This window comes from Macaca mulatta, chromosome 4, assembly GCF_049350105.2.
Source record: "Macaca mulatta isolate MMU2019108-1 chromosome 4, T2T-MMU8v2.0, whole genome shotgun sequence".
NCBI classification, from domain to species: domain Eukaryota; kingdom Metazoa; phylum Chordata; class Mammalia; order Primates; family Cercopithecidae; genus Macaca; species Macaca mulatta.
This window is the reverse complement of record NC_133409.1, coordinates 40,444,251-40,464,130: the sequence shown is the minus strand read 5'-3', so window position 1 is coordinate 40,464,130 and position 19,880 is coordinate 40,444,251. Positions and strand designations below refer to the sequence as shown.

The window sequence follows — 19,880 nt, the reverse complement described above, 5'->3', positions numbered from 1 at the left end:
GTGAAATATAGGGGTAGAGAAAGCGGTGGGAAGAGCCCTGTGGGCACTCTTGGTCCTCAGGGAAGCCATTCCTGCATTCCTGACTGTCTTGCAGGAGTCCTTGGGGAGGGCCACCAGTGGAATTGGAGGAAGACCATAAAGAGAAGGAAACGTCTAGCTCAAGTTTATAACAATTTCAACTGAAGACAAAGTTTCCTGGACAGAATCTGAAGGAGGGAGCAAATAAGGAGTGCAGATATGAGCACAGAATCCACAGCAGGTGGGAAAGTGCAAAACCTGAAAGCCCTGCTTGCTTTTTCAGAGGAGAGGCTTGTAGCCTGGGGCAAGTTCTCAACCCTGCTCACTGGATGCTTGGAAATAAGCTCCTTGCTACTGAAGGGTAGAGTGGGAATGAGAGTAACATTTTGGGATGCATGGGAGCTGGGTGAGGCCTGGAAAGTCTTACCAGTAGACTCAAAAGTAAAAGAAAGAACGTAAGAGCTGAAAGAAAAGGCTTTCCAATTAACCCAATCCGACAAAGCCAAAGCAAAAATTTTTAAATGAACAAAGCCTCTTAGAAGTTTGGTATTATGTTAAATGACCAAATCTAAGAAGAATTGGTGTTCCTGAGGAAAAAGAGAAATCCAAAAGTTTGGAAAACATACTTAAGGGAGTAATCTAGGGAAACTTCCCTGGTCTTGCTAGAGATATAGACATCCAAATGCAAGAAGCTCAAAGAACACCTGGGAAATTCATCACAAAAAGATCATCACCTAGTCACATCATCAGGTTATCTAAAGTCAAGATGAAGGAAAGAATCTTAAGAGCTGTGAGGCAAAAGCATCAGGTAACCTATAAAGGAAAATCTGTCAGATTAACAGCAGATTTCTTAGCAGAAATCCTAGAAGCTAGAAGGGATTGGGGTCCTATCTTTAGCCTCCTTAAACAAAACAATCATCAGCCAAGAATTTTGTATCCAGAGGAACTAAGCTTCATAAATGAAGGAACTCCAAAAGGAACCCTCAAAACCATGTAAATACATGGAATTTAAATAAACTGATCCCAAATGATCATTGGGTCACCAATGAAATCAAGATGGAAATTTAAAAATTCTTTGAACTGGATGATAATAGTGCTACAACTTGTCAGAACCTCTGGAATACAGCAAAAGCAGTGCTAAGAGGAAAGTTCATAGCCATAAATGCCTACAATCATCTGAAAGAGCACGGGCACACAGGTCACACCTCAAGGAACTAGAGAAACAAGAACAAACCAAACGCAAACCCAGCAGAAGAGAAGAAGTAACAAAGATCAGAGCAGACCTAAATGAAACAATAAAAAAAATACAAAAATGAGTGAAATGAAAAGCTGGTTCTTTGAAAAGATTAACAAAATTGACAGACCACTAGCGAGACGAACCAAGAAAAGAAGAGAGAAGATCCAAATAAGCTCAATTAGAAATGAAATGGGGGATATTACAACCAAACCACCGAAATACAAAAGATTGTTCCAGGCTACTGTGAAAGCCTTTGTGTACACAAATCAGAAAACCTAGGGGAGGTGGATAAATTCCTGGAAATATACTATCCTTCTAGATAAAACCGCAAAGAAATAGAAACTCTGAACAGACCAATAACAAGCACAAAGATTGAAATGGTAATAAAAAAAATTGCCATCAAAAATAAATCCAGGACCAGATGGATTCACAGCTGAATTCTATCAGACATTCAAAGAAGAGTTGTTACCAATCCTCTTGACACTATTCCAAAAGATAGAGAGCAAGGGAATCTTTCCTAAATCATTCTGTGAAGCCCGTGTTACCGTAATACCAAAGCCAGGAAAGGATATAACAAAAAAAAAAAGAAAACCGCATACCAGTATCCCTGATGAATATAGATGCAAAAATCCTCAACAAAATACTGGCTAACCAAATCTAGTAGCATATCAAAAAGATAATATACCATGATCAAGCAGGGATAGTTTAACATATGCAAGTCAATAAGTGTGATATACAACTTAAACAGAATTAAAAATAAAAGTAATATTGTCATCTCAATAGAAAAAAGCATTTGACAAAATCCAGTGTCCTTTATGATTAAAACCCTCAGCAAAATTGATGTAGAAGGGACATACCTTAAGATAATAAGAGCTATCGGTGACAAACCCACAGTCTACCTTAAGATAATAAGAGCTATCGGTGACAAACCCACAGTCAACATTATACTGAACAAGGAAAAGTTGAAAGTACTCCCCCTGAGAACTGGAACAAGGCAAGGATGCCCACTTTCACCACTTCTGTTCAACATAATACTGGAAGTCCTAGCCATAGCAATCAGACAAGGGAAAGAAATAAAAGACATTCAAATCAGTAAAGAAGTCAAACTGTCACTGTTTGCCAATGATATGATTGTATACATAGAAAACCCTAAAGACTTATCCAGAAAGCTGCTAGATCTGATAAATTAATTCAGTAGAGTTTCTGGATACAAAAATCAATGTACACAAATCGGTAGCACTGCTAAACACCAACAGTGAGCAAGCTGAGAATCAAACCAAGAACTCAACCTCCTTTACAGTAGCTGCAAAAAAATAAAATAAAATACTTAGGAATGTACCTAACCAAGGAGGTGAAAGATCTCTACAAGGAAAAGTACAAAACTGCTGAAAGAAATCACAGATGACACCAAAAAAATGGAAACACATCCGATGCTCATAGATGGGTGAAATCAATATTGCAAAAATGACCATAACTGCCAAAAGCAATAAAAAATTCAATGCAATTTGCATCAAAATACCACCATCATTCTTCACAGAACTAGAATACAATCCTAAAATTCATATGAAACCAAAAAAGAGCCCATGTAGCCAAAGCAAGATTAAGCAAAAAGAACAAATGTGGAGGCATCACATTACCCAACTTCAAACTGTATCATAAGGCTGTAGTCACCAAAACAGCATAATACTGACACTAGACCAATGAAACAGAATAGAGAACCCAGAAATAAACCCAAATACTTAACAGCCAACTGATCTTTGACAAAGCAAACAAAACATAAAAGTGAGGAAAGGACACCCTATTTGACAAATGGTGCTGGGATAATTGGCAAGCCACATGTAGAAGAATGAAACTGGATCCTCATCTCTCACTTTATGCAAAAATCAACTCAAGGTGGATGAAAGACTTAAATCTAAGACCCAGAGTCATAAAAATTCTGGAAGATAATATTGGAAAACCCCTACTAGACACTGGCTTAGGCAAAGACTTTATGACCAAGAACCCAAAAGCAATTGCAACAAAAACAAAGATAAATAGATGGGACTTAGTTAAACTGAAAGGCTTCTGCATAGCAAAAGAATCAGCAGAGTAAACAGAGAACCCACAGAGTGGGAGAAAATCTTCTCAAAGTATGCATCTGACAAAGAACTACTATCCAAAATCTACAAGGAACTCAAATCAGCAAGAAAAAAACAATCCCATCAGAAAGTGGGCTAAGGACATGCATAGACAATTGACAGTTGTCAAAAGAAGATATACAAAAGGCCAACAAGCATATGAAAAAATGCTCAACATCACTAATGATCAGGGAACTGCAAATCTTTTCTTTTTTTTTCTTTTTTTTTTTTTTTTTTTGAGACGGAGTCTCGCTCTGCCGCCCAGGCTGGAGTGCAGTGGCCAGATCTCGGCTCACTGTAAGCTCCGCCTCCTGGGTTCACGCCATTCTCCTGCCTCAGCCTCCCGAGTAGCTGGGACTACAGGCGCCCACCACCTCGCCCGGCTAGTTTTTTGTATTTTTTAGTAGAGACGGGGTTTCACCGTGTCAGCCAGGATGGTCTCGATCTCCTGACCTCGTGATCCGCCCATCTCGGCCTCCCAAAGTGCTGGGAACTGCAAATCAAAACTGCAATGTGATGCCCCCTTACTTCTGCAAGAATGGCCATAATCAAAAATAATAGATGTTGGTGTAAATGTGGTAAAAAGGGAACACTCCTGCATTGCTGGTGGGAACGTGAACATGAACAATCACTGTGGAAAACAGTGTGGAGATTCGTTGAAGAACTATTAGGTTGGTGAAAAAGTTACTGCAGTTTTTGCCATTAGTTTCAATCAGCAAAATCCACAATTACTTTTGCACCAACCTAATAAAAGTAGCGTTTTTGGTCCAGCAATCCCACTACCGTCTACCCAGAAAAAAAAAAAAAAAAAAAAAAGTCATTATACAAAAAAGATACTTACACACACGTTTATAGCATCACAATTTGCAGTTGCAAAAATATGGAACCATCCCAAATGCCCGTCAATCAACAAGTATATGTATATACACCACATTTTCTTTATACATATATATACACACACACTCACACCTACACACACACACCATGGAATACTACTTGGTCATAAAAAGGAATGGAATAATGGCATTCACAGCAACCTGGATAGAATTGGAGACTCTTATTCTAAGGACTTTGGGAACTTGGGGCAAAGGGTGGGACAGGGATGAGGGATAGAAGAGTACACATTGGGTACAGTGTACACTGCTTGGGTGACAGATGCACAAAATTTCAGAAATCACCACTAAAGAACTTATCCGTGTAACCAAACACCACTTGTTCCTCAAAGACCTATTGAAATAAAAAATAAAATTTAAAAAAATAAAATTTGAAAGCTTAGTAAAATCCAAGAAGGATACACACATACACATATACATATATATAAATGAAACCATAGATACCTCCTAATTAAACTGAAGAAAATGAAAAATTTATATTCCTTTAGAGTATACATATACACGTGTGTGTGTGTATGAAAGAAACCATACCTAGGTACCTCCTGATTAAACTAAAAAGAAAAGTACAAAAGCAACCAGAGGGGGAAAAAAATGTGTTAGGTTCAGGGAAATCATAGTAAGAATGATGCCTTCCTTCTCATAAGAAGTAATGGAATGAAATCATTTTCTAAAAGCAAATGGCTATTAACCTAGATTTCAATACCCAGGAAAACATTCTTTGTAAATTAATCCCTACTAAAGATTTTTCAGGAAAAAACAAAACATAGTCACCAGCAGACTTACACTAAAAAATAACAGGGGGTTAAGGATCTCATGTGAAAGCCTGGATCTGTAAGAAGGAATAAAGATAAATATATCGGTCTAAAACAACAATACTGAAAGTGTATTATGGTGTTTATAACATATAGAAGTTAAATACAAGGCAGCAAAAGCCTGAACGGTGGTTGGATAAATGGGGTTAACACTTTTAAGTTGCTTATATTATTCTTGAAGTAGAAAAAATCCTAATTCAAAGTATAGTAAAGTTGTATATTGTAATCGCTATATTAGCCATTAAAAAATATGAAGAGATGTAGCTAAAAAGCCATCAGAGGACATAAAATGGAAGAGTAAAACTATTTGACTATTCCAAAAGAATATAGAAAAAGAGGAAGAAAGGAACAAAAAGAAATGCAGTAAGATAGCAAAATGCTAAACTTCAGCAAAGCCGTATGAGTAATTGCATTAAATGTAAATAGTCAAATCATTGAAAGGCAGAGATTGTTAGACTGGACAACCTAGCAGTAATGTTTATTGATAGATTGATTCTTTATTCTGCTGACAGACTGCCTTTCTAATTTTTTTCATTTTTATTTGTTGATAGGTCGATTTATTCTACCTATATTCTATATTCCTGAGTTCATTAGGACATATGCAGATTTTAAAATATTTCATAATAACATCAACATTTTAACTATATTCCTTTACAATTATGTTGAATGAACATAACATGTATAATTTAGAGTATAAACAATAGTATTTTTATTTATTACAGATTTACCAGAAAGTAAGTGTATTATTAGTGTTCTCCAGAGAAACAGAACCAGTGGGAAGTCCATAGAGAGAGAAAGGTTTACTTTAAGGGATTGGCTCAAACATTGTGGGGGCTGGCAAGACCAAAATCTGCAGGCTAGGCCAACAGGAGGGAGACTAGGAAAGAGTTGCAGTTCCAGTCTGAGGGCAGCCTGTTGGCAGAATCCCCTCGCTGTCAGGTGAGTTGTCATTTTCTTAAGGCCTTCATCTGATTGAATGAGGCCCACGTACATTATGGAGGGCAGTATGCTTTACTCAAAGCCTGTTGATTTAAATGTTAATTCCATCCAAGACCTTCAAAGAAATATCTAGAATAATGTTTGATCAAGTATCTGGGTACCATGGCCTAGTTAAGTAGAGATATAATACTATCCATTATAGCAAACTATTTATTATAAGCTTTCAATTATTGTTATACCTTAATAAAAGTGAAATGAGATACAGATAGGTTTTTAAGTAAAATTTACCTAAAATAGGAAGTTATTTTGATACATTTTTTCTAAAGTTTATTCCTTTCTATTTATTTTTTACTGCAAGCTTGAACAAACATGCATAATTGTATCTCCAAATGATATTATTTATATATGTAATCTAAATTTAAAACTAAGATTATAACTTTATAATCCACTTTTTGAAATTCTAATTTTCAAAACATTCTTATCCTAAAATTGAAACTCTAAAATCTGTAGAGTTTTTTTGTTTTTTTTTTTTCTTGTTATCGTATAAACTATGTGTATAGATTTTTTCCTGGTTTACTTTGGTTTTTATTATTTTAAAGTTCCTTTTCTCCAATTGAAATTACTTTCTATTTAGATAAGAGTTTAAAAATCGGTAATCAGCCTAGGTCAATTTTATAGCTGTCAGATTACAGTAGCGAGAAGACATGTGTGAGATGTTGTTAATTGCTGAACTCTGGCATGACCACTCTCATTTGAAAGCCAGTTGCCATGCCACACAGTTCTCAGTGGTTGCAGCTAGGATTGTGAGACTGTAGGGGCTGACAAAGTTGGGATTTCTCAATTTATTCTCTGTATGCTTCTGTATTGTTAAAATCTTACAATAGGAATCTACATTACTTGAGTATTTGCCTGCGTGTTGTACCCTTTGAAAAAAAAAATTTACCCAAAACTGGTGTTACTCTATGAAGAAGAGTGTCTTTCCATCAAAATTACCTTAAAGATTTTATTACACTTAAGATGAAACTCTGTTAATTTGCTCTGTGGTAGTTCTTCAAAAAAAGGATATCCATATTTTACTAGACTCTTGTAGTCAGAAACTGTAATATATTCATCTTTTATCACTGGGTGCCAAGAATAACCACTCAAAAATATTAGTCAATTGAATGAAGGTAGTATAGTGCTTTATACTTCACTGGCTAACAATAAATGTTAAAAAAATTTAATGAAACAAAAACTTACTTTAATCATGTTTCATGATTCATTTTGAAAATACTCTTACAAAGCGATAGAAAGTGATTGTTTGTGTTGATCTCACTTAATTCTTTACCATACTTTAAGAAAAATGAGTCATATGCTTTTAGAAGAAGAACTAATATTTAAACTAGGAATTTTACTAATTGCTATTAACAGACATTGTAGTTCTTGCCTCTAGTCCTGCATATGACAACCTTTAGCATTATTTGAACAAACTGTGTTCAATATCCTAAATTATAGGTTAGTTTGCTGGTAGACAAAAATTAGGAATTAAACAAGACCCACACTTGTGTTCATTTTTAACTTGAGTTAGACTTTGAACCAGTGTCTTTACAGATGAGATGTCCTATGTCACGTCCTGAAAGGCTGTTTATTACAAAGAAATGCAGTAGAGAACATTGAGAACAAAAAGATAAATCCACAAATGATAAAAGAATATTTCTCGAGGTTAGCCGTCTGTGTTACCGTTTTAAAGGAGGGAATCAGGGGAACATTTTTCTTCAGATACTCATGGTGATTGAATAAATAGAATATGTCATAGTAGGAAGTCAGATGATCAAAGAGAAATTCAGATGGATTTATTTATTCTTTTGAGAAAATAAGACAGTGGTGATTCACTTCATAGCCCTTGTGACACTTCTTTTTGAAAACTTCATATCCTTGAATCAGAAATAAAACTTTCATAGAAGAAAAGCAGCAGAGCCCAGATAATGGTGTGATTTTTGAGCTGAGAGCAGGATATGGACGCATCTTGCACTATTGCTAGGCATCACTTGAATGGGAAAAAAGACTTAGCTAACCTTGAGTCAGTTTAGCTAAACTCACCAACTGTTTCTGACCAAAGAATTCATGATACATCTTTAAAGGATCCTGCCTTCCGAGTGAGACTTTTTTCTTGGAAGCTGTGTGAGTCATAATAAATGTTTTTCCACTAAAATGGCATAAATATTTTCAACATGAAATGGACAGGCTTAATAACCAAATATTCACATTGTTTTCTTTCCACAGGGATTATCAGCATAGGAAGAAAGCCTTGTAACCATCAGGTAGATACAGCACCAACGGTAAGACAGTCTATTGCTGCATTGTTAAAAGTGTTAAGAAACTACAAAATTATACTGGTTATAGTTACAGTGGCATTGTAGAAAGCTCTTACAACCTCCCTTTTGCCGAAAGTTATATCCCTGCAAGATTGGTTTATATTAATGTTGTTAACTTAGAGATAATTTATAGTTTTGATAATGTAATGTAAATATTTGTACGAATTGATTTTTACCGTTCTAAAAATGAATGTTATTTTGTGCACCAGCATCAGCATCATTATTTAAAGTGAATGTTTTATAATAGTGAAAAAAGGCCATTATGCTTCATTTCTCTTATAGGTTACTTTGCTTTATTATTATAGAACTGAAGTCTTATCTTTTATCCCTCTTCTCAACAAAAGGCATTTAACAATTATAGCATCTATTCACTATATTTAAAAAGTTTTATTAATAAAAGGAAGAGAATTAGATTTCCCTTTTAGTCTCTAAATATAATATTTGTGTGAAACATATATTAGTTGCTAGTTTGCAATTAAAAGACTCATAAGGTGATATGGAGTACACTGTACATTCCCTAGTCCTACTCTTGCTTCTTATCCTTTGTATTCATAAGTCTTCCGCGTACTTCCTGTGATTCTCCATTTCCTGCTGTGAGAAAGATTTGGTGATATAGGTTGAGTATCCCTTATCCAAAATGCTTGGGACCAGAAGTGTTTTGGATTTTGGTCTTTTTCAAGTTTTGGAACATTTGTGTTACACTTCCTGCATCCCTGAGCCAAAAATTAGAAATCCAAAATGTCCCAATGAACGTTTTCTTTGAAAGTCATGTCAATGTTCATAAAGTTTCAGATTTTGGAGGATTTCGTATTTCAGGTTTTTGGATTAGGGATATTTAAACTGTACCAATTAAGAAAATAAAGATGGCCGGACGTGGTGGCTCATGCCTGTAATCCCAGCACTTTGGGAAGCCAAGGCGGGCAGATCACAAGGTCAGGAGATCGAGACCATCCTGGCCAACATGGTGAAACCCTGTCTCTACTAAAATACAAAAAATTAGCTGGGCGTGGTGGTGCATGCCTGTAGTCCCAGCTACTCAGGAGGCTGAGGCAGGGGAATCGCTTGAACCCAGGAGGTGGAGGTTGCTGTGAGCAGAGATTGCACCACTGCACTCCAGCCTGGCACCAGAGCAAGACGCCATCTCCAAAATAAATAAATAAAGATAATATTAAAGTATTTGAATTGTGTTGATGATTAATATATGCCTCAGTAGCAAATTGACTCTATTTTCTATTTGTAGTAAATCCCTATGATTGATTTAACATGTTTGATAACTTAATATGTGGGACTCCAGAAAAGACCAGTACATGAGGAATTAGCATACTCATTAAAAAGTACTTGACTGTAGTATGTATGTTTCAGTTATCCTTTAGTAAATATGCTAAAAGAGTAGCCATAACATGATTATAAATTTTATTCTTTAGTATTAAAAAATTAAAGATGGCAATTAAGAAAAATTTATTATTTTAATATATTTGAATAATATACTCAGTCCTTTTTGATGTATTTTTTTGAAGAAGGATTGGCTGCTCTTCTCCTTCTGTGTCTCTGCTACAAACTAAGGATGTTACTACCTCTCTCCGTGACAGCCCCCCGGCTTGCCAACACTTAATCTTTGCCCTTTCTCCATCACCTCTAAATGGAATCATAAGTCTGTTCATTATTATTACCCAATGCTCTCTGGTCCCAGACCAGAACAGGTAAAGTCTGATTTTCACAGAAATGTAATTTTACCTAATTTCCATCCTTGAACCTATATTCTCTTATTTTCTTTAAAGGGCTTAGGAGAAGAAAATGATTAGGATAGGGAGGAAAAAAAGGAGTCTGTCTAAATATGTATCAAAGTAGGATATTTGTAGCCCCAAACTTTGTATTCTGCTGACTCAAAAAGAAGAGATACTGTGATTTAAGTATCTGTTAGAGCCTGAGAAAAAAACAGAAAGGGAGTGAGCCAGGATTTTAGAATAGCTGAGGCTGGGACCCCGAGTGACTTCTCGACCCCAGACTTAACCCTCGATTCCCAGCTTACTTCTTTACCCATTTTCACACCCACATCCTGCTTGCTCCAAGTACTGCCATGAATGGCAGTTCTAGGAGAGTGCTATATGCTAGTTGCAGCCATTAAATGGGTGAGGGAAATGAGCAAATGAGAATTTATCAGACCTCTTTTCAAAGGAAAGATGTTTTTTTTGTTGTTGTTTTTTGTTTTTCTCTTTTTGAGACAGTCTCGCTCTGTCACCCAGGCTGGAGTGCCGTGGCTCAATCTTGGCTCACTGCAATCTCCTCCTCCCAAGTTCAAGCAGTTCTCCTGCCTCAGCCTCCTAGGTAGCTGGTATTACAGGTGTGCGCTACCACGCCCAGCTAATTTTTGTATTTTTAGTAGAGACGGGGTTTCACTATGTTGGTCAGGCTGGTCTCAAACTCCTGACCTCGTGATCCGCCCGCCTCGGCCTCTCAAAGTGCTAGGATTACAGGTGTGGGCCACCGCGCCCCGCCGGTATGTTTCTTAACATTCCAAGTTGGAATTCTGAATGAAGTTTACAGTAAATATATGGTTATGGTCAATCAAACTTGAGTTTGATTCTATAGTGCTATAATATAATCCAGTGTCCCTTCAGTAAATAAAGATCAGCCTGAGAACAAAGCCACCTCTGTCCCTTTGTTCCATGTCGCCTCTCACTCTCTTTTTAATTTACTTGTTTCCTTTTTGTTTTTGATTTACTACATGAACTTTGATTTTTTTTGTTTGGGTTTTTTTTTCTTTCTTTCTTTCTTACAAATAGTACCATATTTGTCTTTTTGAGATACCTTTAATAGAAAGTGAAAAAAAAATCTCCACATGACATGACATGACACCCCCTCCAGGAAAAAGAATCAAACCTCTATTTTACCTGTCTGTAATCACTTAATTTTTTTTTTTTTGGCATGCTGAGCTCTTAATTTTGTTTATACCTCAGAGTACATTTTCTAGTTGTTCTTCAAGAATTAGAAAATGGGAAGTGAATTATCCGAGTCTACATATTTTTAAATACTTGTCAGTTGCCTTTACTATTAGACAGCTTGCCAGGATTTTTAATTACTTGAACATAACCTTTTCTCCTCAAAATATTGTGGAAATTGATTATCTTTGCATTCTGGCATTTGGTATTGCAGAAGAGACATTGGACATCAGACTGCTAGTCATTCTCTTGTGTAAGGAACCTATGTAGCCTGCTCGTATATTATAGATATTGTTTTATTTTCTTTATACCTGATGTCCTAGGTCAGTTTTGATGGTTAAATGTGTGACTTTCTTTTCACTGATTTTTGTCCTGAATGATATTCATTCAGACACTGTACTATTGATAATAGAAAAAGTAAATAAGACATGAGATAATCATGATGTTAGATTATACGAAAAGATTTACATCGTGCCACTTTAAGAATTAGTCCCTCTGCACCTGCTTATCGCTTATAGTAAGTTAAGGATAATATCAGCCTCAGATTAATCAGAGGTTATTGTCTGAACCCTAAAAGGCAGGTGTAAAAGTTAGTTAATTGTTAAGTCAGCACAAGTGTGAGTCCTGTATTTACTTTATATGAAGGACTTATTTGCAAACCAAAGGGAAATGGCTACTAGCATAAGGAAGTATTCCCCCAGGAACATAGTTAAAACATATCTACCTTTCAGTGTACAGTCATACGCGTGGCAAATCCCATAGCTTTTCACATTTTCTGGCAGAATTAATATACATGTAAAATACATTGAAACATAATAAGCCATACTGAATATATAATTTCTAATGTCTTGAGGAGTATTGTTTTTGAATCTCTTCCAGTGAAAACTAATATGATAAAATTCAAATGACGTCAATATGGCCTATTCGAATGAATAACTTAAATTTTTGTACAACTCCTACATTCCAAAGTTGTAATACTAATATTAATATTTTCAGTTTTTATTCGATGACCCTGTAACCCCTGGTAGAGAGAACAAAGCTTCTTTTAGCAAATGGATTTTGGGCAGTATATAAAATTACAGCTTGCATTTTCACAGAGGCCTACACATCTATCACAACAGGTTGAAATAAAATCCAGACTGTCTCATCAGGATTATACCAACTATGAAACACTTGCCACGTGTCTTTGTCTTAAGTATTCTTTTAATTATTAGAATTTAAAGCATCCTAACCTGATCGGAAATTTAAATGTTGATTCATTATTCTTCATATTTATAAGACCAATTTTAAAAGCTATTAATTTATTCCTTCTACAGTTACCCTTCTTCAAAGTTTTCCAAGGGCTGAATGAATTTTTGTCACATGATTTTTCATCAGTAGTAAACTTTAATATGCGTTAGACTTATTTTGTTATTCTGAAATATTTCTGAGATGTTTGTAATGTTGTTTGCCATTAACACTAAACTTACTCATAAATGTATTGATCTGAATCATATAAATTAAATTTTATCCTGAATCTCTTGGATTATATAATATCTGTACTTACTCAACAACTGTTGAGTTGTGACTGTTGTTGGATTGTTATCCTTGTTTAGCCCATTCTGTAGATTCACAAGAGTGCCACCTATTGCACTATTATACTTTTGTATACTTTATACATATATTCATGTAAAATATGGCTGTTTCATATTTTAACATAATAATTGGGACAGCTTATATGTAGATACATGTATGAGTTCAAGTGAAATGTCCTTTATTCAAAGGAAGCACTTTATTTTCTACAATTTATTGCATTTTCCAAGAATTCATAGTATGTAAACTGGGGTGAATGGGCCCCTATAAAACTCATAAAGTAGAACCCATGGCCAATCTCTTCCTGTAGGTAATTGCAGGGTGGAGAGGGAACTAATAAACTATAAGCTTTTATAACTTGTCATAAAAGAACTTGTTTTCACTTATCAATAAAGTAGCAATTCAAAGCAGTTCTATTGAAATTCAAATATAAATGCAAAATATGTTCTCTTTAACAACCACTTGTAGTCTTCCATAATATAACATTTTTAAGTATATACACATCAGTTTATTTCTCCAGACATTATAAATTATGAAACTTATGTTGATTTTTTTTCCCATTAGCGTACCCTGCTGGATTTATGTTTTTCTTAGACTTTTTTCCCTCCATTTCTTTTTCAGTTTTGCTAAATTTCTCTACCTGAAAAACTCTTAAAATTCTGAAAATTTTATATTACTGGAAGATATAACAGCAGCATAAATTGAATTTTCTAAATTATCAGGAAACATTAGATATACAATATACATAGGATAGTAGTACCATACCAAGCACTGGAGAGGTATGGAAGTACTATGGGAAAAGTAGAAATACCAAAAAAAAAAAAAAAAAAAGCATAAAACATGGTTTTACAGGTGTTTAGATATCATATCGATAGAGAGATAGATAGATAGATAGATAGATAGATAGATAGATAGATAGATAATGTGTCTTTAGTTCTTGATGTCATTAGAAAAGTGATCTGTAAACAACTAAACCCTAATATATGAAATGTATAAAAAATTCAGAGCAATAATGAAAGGGATGTCATGTTACTGAGGCAGTTTGTGCCCAAGTATAGGAATATGGTGTAAGGTTTTGAGTGCTGTAGGAATTCCCAGGACTGAAGTGGTTTAGGAAGGCTGTTTAGAGTTGGAAAGTGCTAAACCAGATCTTGAAAGGATGAGATTTTTAAAACAATAGGATTTGCTAGACCAGAGTAACAGTGTGACCAAAGATCATAGAAGGGCACACTGTGTACACAGAGTTTATAGATGGGTAGAAAATTTGACTGCAGCAGTGTAGATGAGATAGTGGAAGATTATAAAATGTGATTTGGGCATAATTTATAAAGATCATTGAATGTTAGGTTAACAGTTAAGACTATCTGTATAAGCAGTAGTAAGGCATTTGATCATGAGAATAATATGATCAAGGGAGTAATGTTTTAAAAGGATTAAATAAAAGCAGCTCATGGAATTGCAGGTGGTGGCGATAGGAAGAAGGTAACTGAGCTGTGAAGCTACAGAAATCTACATTTGTGGTGATAAGGATTTGAACAAGGGGACTATCGGGATCAATCTGGAAATGGAAATAGAGGTATGCTTATAAAAAAGACTTGGAGATGAGAGCTGATGAAAGGGACTCAAAGGAAAACTTGTAGTTCAAAAAGGAGATCCCATTGTTGGAAGGCCCGGGCATAGGTTATGGGAAGTCACATATAATTGCGTGCAGGTTCTTCACAATAGGCATCCAAAGGCCCCATCCGAGAAGGTGGCGTAGGTCCAGAGTCTTTAGAAACAGCTGAGTCAGGAACGATTCTCCTCCTACCCACCTCCGAAATCTCTTCCACAGAGCTGTTTATCCAAACCACAAATATGATCATGTATTTAAGATCCTGTGGTGTACCTCATCACCTGCCAGATGAAAACTTAATTGTTTCGTATGTCATTTGAAACCCTTCGGCTACTTTTCTAAACTTATCTCCAGTTTGTCCCAGTACTCACTCTGGCCACTGAGTTATTTGCAGTTCCTAAATATGCCTATGGTTTCTCACATACAGAAGCAATGTTCAAAGTAAAGAACACTGATTCCAGAACCAAATTACTTGGTGTCGAGTCCTGATTCTTTGGCTGTGTTTGTCTTTAGTCACGTTTCTTTACCTCTTTGTGCTTCAGTTTGCTCATCTGTAAATGGGGATAATACCTACCTCGTGGAATGTTATGAGAAATAAATGAGTTTATGCAAATGGGACCTCGATATATTTCTGTATACCAGCTGCTGAATATTATTTAATTACAGGAGATAGCCAGATATTAAGGACAAGAATATATTTCAAGCTTGAGAAGTAAAACTAGGTCAAGAATCAAAGGGAGGACCCAAGGGTCCCAGTTAGGTCAAGGAGATCAGGAACAAGGAAACCTGGTGAATGTTGCCTCCCACAGCTGGCTTGTGTCTTAGTCAATTTTCTTTCTTCTTTTTTTCTGTTATTTTTTTTGTTGTTGTTTTATTTATGTGTGTATTTATTTATTGCATATTGTGACTCTTCCCTGGAATCAGTGCAGAAGTTCAGTTACGCCAGGACAATAGGCATGAACTGGGACTATCTGGGGCAACCCTAAATATCTGATCACCTTATTCATCAGTTCTGTAAGTGATGATAGCCTAAGTGATCTTTTACAAATGTAAATCAGAATGGGATAACCTCCTGCTTAACACCCTCAGTAACTTCTCCTTATGTTTAGGATAAAACCCAAACCCTTTCCCAGGGCCTATAGGACCTTGCATGATCTGCTCTCTGCCTATCTCTTCAGCATCATCCTATGTTACTCTGTTCTGAGTTTCTTGAGCATAAGTAACCTTTCTCCCACTCACCCATAGACCTTCGAATATTTGGTCTCTCTGCCCCTGACTATACACAAGCTTTTGCATAATAGGCTTTTTCTTGAGATCCCAGGTAAATGTTAACTTTTCAAAAGACCTTCCTTCACCCCCATTAGTCTTTATTATTACACCTTTTTTTTTCTCAGCAGTTATCCCAATTTGGAATTTTTTTATTTATTTTCTTATCTGGTCTTCCTCAGTTGGATGTATGTTCCATGATAGCATGGACCATGTCCATCTTACTCACCACTGCTTATAGGCCTTCAGTGGATACTGCTTAAATGAATGAATATATATGTGATGAAACTATAAAAATAAATAAGAACAGAGGGCCAGCCTGGATGTGTGTCCATATTTTAAAAGTTGGAAGAAGAGCCCTCAAAGAAGACAAAATGTAGAAAAGGAGGCAGGAGATCAGGGATAACGTAGCATCTCGGAAACCAATGCAAGTATGGAAATGGAGGGTGTTTTTATGCTATCTCTGGGAGAATGAGAGCAGGGCCCAGAAAGGAAGCTGGATGGTCACACTAGGAGGCATGGTGAATCAGAAGCAATTCAAGAGGCTCATCATGAGAGGAGATGGAAAATAGAATAGCAATTAATTTAGCCCTGTGGATATGTTACTGACTCATTTCAGAAAAGAAAACATTTTGCCAAAAGAACTGCCATGAGATAAACCTATATAGAATGTGAAATAAATATTTCTTTTTCCATGTTCTGTGAAAGTGAAAAGTACAGTTTGGGTAATTATACAACAGTATTCCGTTCAAAATAAATATTTATCAGATAGAAGGAAAGATCCAGCAGTATGAATGAGGCAGGAGAAAGATGCAAACTGAGTTTTAGCATTTGACAAAGGAGTAGAGTAGGTCAATTGTGCAAGGTGTCTTACCAAGGGACTTACTTTTCTAATTGCTAAAATGAGGAGAGTTGAAAAAATTGATCTTAAAGTCAACTTTTGGGTCTGAAGTTCTGTGAGTCTTTTTCAACTGCTCGTATTGCTCAAAGACAATATATTAGAGCAGAAAAATGAAGCACATCTCTAGTGGTCATCCTTTGAATGCTCACTTATCATTTTATTTATTCTTAGGATTCAGTTAGAATTCACTTCCCTATATTATAATGTGGCAGTTAACGCCACCACCATTTTTGTTGAAAACTTCATGCTGCTTAATAAGTGGGCATAGGTTAGTTGTTGTTGGTAGATCAGAATCTAAGTCTCTTCACTATAGGGCCCAGTCTCCACCTTCATAAAATCAGTGCTTGATAAACAATGCTAAGCAGTGGGATGTGGGATCCAAATATCTGTGCAATTTAGCCAGCGGATGGGTTGGAGAACACATGTAGTATATAGTGTGAAAGAGGGAGGACACTGGTCAGGCTGCCTAGTGTTCTACTGAATGAACACCCAATAATCTGTTTTCTTCATTTCATGAAATCTCACTATTTTTTCTAAGATAAGAAAAGGGGCAGGTGCAGTGGCGCATACCTGTAATACCAGCACTCCCAAGGTGGGAGGATCGCTTGAGGCCAAGAGTTCAAGACTGGCCTGGACAACACAGCAGGAACCCGTCTCTTAAAAACATTTTTTTTTTAATTAGTCAGGTGCAGTGTCATGCACCTGTTGTCCCAGCCTCTGTGGAGGCTGAAGCAGAAGGATCACTTGAGCCCAGGAGTTCAAGACTGCAGTGAACTACAGTCACACCACTGTATTGCAGCCTGGGCAACATATAAATATTAAATTACTAAACTTAGTAGTGCTTTGTTGTGAACATTAATGATATAATAAAGGCTTACATGTATTGAACACTTACTGTGTTACCAGTATATAGTTCTGATATCTATGCCTACTTTTATTCTGCATAATTCTATTTGGTAGATATTATTATTTCCATTTTATAAATTTGAAACTGAGGCACTGAAAAGTGAAGAGAGGCTTCCCTAGGATCACACACGTAGTAAATATAGAGCCAAGAAGTTATTTTCTCTTAACATGTTACATAAAAGCCTCTGAAGTTATTGAGATTTCCATCAAGAGTTTTTCAGAGACTGTGTTACCTACTAATATTGGAATATTGTGATAAGAGTATTGAGACATTTCTAGTATGTTTTTAGTCATTTAAGTTCAGCATATGAAAAGAGTATCAGTAGTTACTAAAGAAAGTGTACCCTTACTTGTGGATACATTCTTTTCGGGGAAAAGATAAAAACTAGTTCTATGTTAAGAACACTGTGTTCATTAATTACTCAAGTTTTGTTCTTTGCTACAGATAATTAGTATATTAGCTTTGCTCTGCATTTAGATCGTTGTAGTACAAATAAGTTTCCTCTTATGTAAATATAGCTCTTAAGATGTTTGAGGACTGATGTTTCATCTTGTTCTTCTCTTTTTTAGGCTATGTCCTTCCTTTTTTTTTTTTTTTTTTTTAACTTCTCTTAGTATTGATTCCTTTCCAATTTATTTATGTTCTTCAGAAAAGTGGCATTTAGAACTAGACTTAATGTTCCATTTATAATACAAAAAATGTAGTGGTATTATTGGTTTCTATTATCTGGATATTTTGTTTGTTGTTGAATTGTGACCTACCATAACTCCTTGATGTTTTAAAGATAGGCCGTCAAGACAGATCTTCTCGTTATTTATATATTTGTGCCTCATACTATCCTTATATCTGGAAAGAAGATGAGAATAGTGTCTGCCTTAATATTATTCTGTTGTTTCAAGTACTAAATACTGTGTCTAATACACAGTAATTTCTCGGCCATTAGCTATTACTATTTAACCCTAACTGCAAAGTTGTCCATTTATTTTTACTGAATTTCATAGATTCATTTTTGACTCACTAACCTGCTTGTCAATATTCTTTTGAATCTTGATTTTCTCAACTATGGTAATAGCTCTCTTCCAAACTTTGTAACATTGACAAGTTTTATAATGCCTCATCTAAGTTTTCTTTATTCAAAAACATTAGAAAAATATTAAACAGTGCACAAAATCAAAATGGCAGCATTTTTTTTTCCTGTAGGCAATTTAAGTTTTTATTTTTAAGTAATTTTACCTGGGGAGTGTTATTACTTAATAGTAATTTCAGTATTGTATTGTACTTTAACAAAGCATTTACTGCATGCTTTTAAAATAAGATATAGTGGTTACTTAAAATTTCCCTTTCCCAAAAGGAAAATAAAATTTGACCACTCTAAGGAAGCAGTAATATAATCACTAGCAGCAAGCAAACCTTCAGTTAACAGGCCATGAAATGAAAGAAACAATTATTTGGAAAAGAAAAAATTTAACACACATGGTTATGGAGCATTACTTTCTATTTGGGGAGAAATTTAATCAAAGGTTATCAAACTACTAGTACCCTGGTTTTCCTGCCTAGATGGACATCTACCATCTGCCACTACTAATGTTCCATAGATTGTTTTTTTGCCATGATAAACATGTAAGTTCACCAAGTTTCATCTTCTTCTGATACTCTATCCTGTCATCTCAGTGTCCCCAGCAGTGAGATTGGTCTTTGACAGAGATAGCCTCACAGCAGTCACTAACACAGACACCCTTGGTATAACTACATAATTGGGTCACAGATTAGCTAGATGCATAAAGATTAAGTAAGATAAATCCCTAGAAGGGGGAAAAAACCCTTTTTATTCTGTATTTGAAATCAAACTTCATAAAGTTTTCTTGTCAGCTTATCTCTGGCTGGTACTATCTTATGGCAACACATGCAGACTTCTCTGGGAGCACTTTTTGGATTCAGAGCTTATTTTACCAAATCTGAAAATAAATCCTGGTTTTCAGCAGAGGAATTCCAGTTAGTGGATCTGCATTTGATTTAGAAAATATGATCACATTTATAGCTGTGAGTGTTCTACAGAAATATTTTACTACAAAACACCTTTCCTCTGTGATAATTTGAAGAACTTCAGGAATTGGATTATATTTATTGGGCACCTACTATATATTGTGCAAAGTAGATGATCTCACTTGAATGTCATAATAATTCTGTGAGATAAATTATTATCATCATCACCTTTTGCCAATGAGAAAACAGACAAAAGATCTTTAAGCGTCTTCTAGAATCATTTAGATTTAATGTGTTAATTCATTATGATAAATGAGCCAAAAATATTAA

At 35.4% G+C, this 19,880-nt stretch overlaps 1 protein-coding gene across 25 annotated transcripts in view; it reads left to right on the top strand.

Annotated features, from left to right (window-relative positions):
* AHI1 (Abelson helper integration site 1) overlaps nucleotides 1-19,880 on the top strand; it is a 227,087-nt gene that overhangs the window by 141,258 nt on the left and 65,949 nt on the right. For all 25 annotated transcript variants that reach the window (XR_013416991.1, XR_013416992.1, XR_013416990.1 and 22 more), the window contains one exon: nucleotides 8,279-8,334. Coding sequence is in view for 16 of the 25 variants with exons in the window: in XM_078001209.1 (XP_077857335.1) it covers nucleotides 8,279-8,334 (56 nt within the window). In the remaining 9 variants the exon portion in view is untranslated. The remainder of the gene's footprint in view (nucleotides 1-8,278; nucleotides 8,335-19,880) is intronic.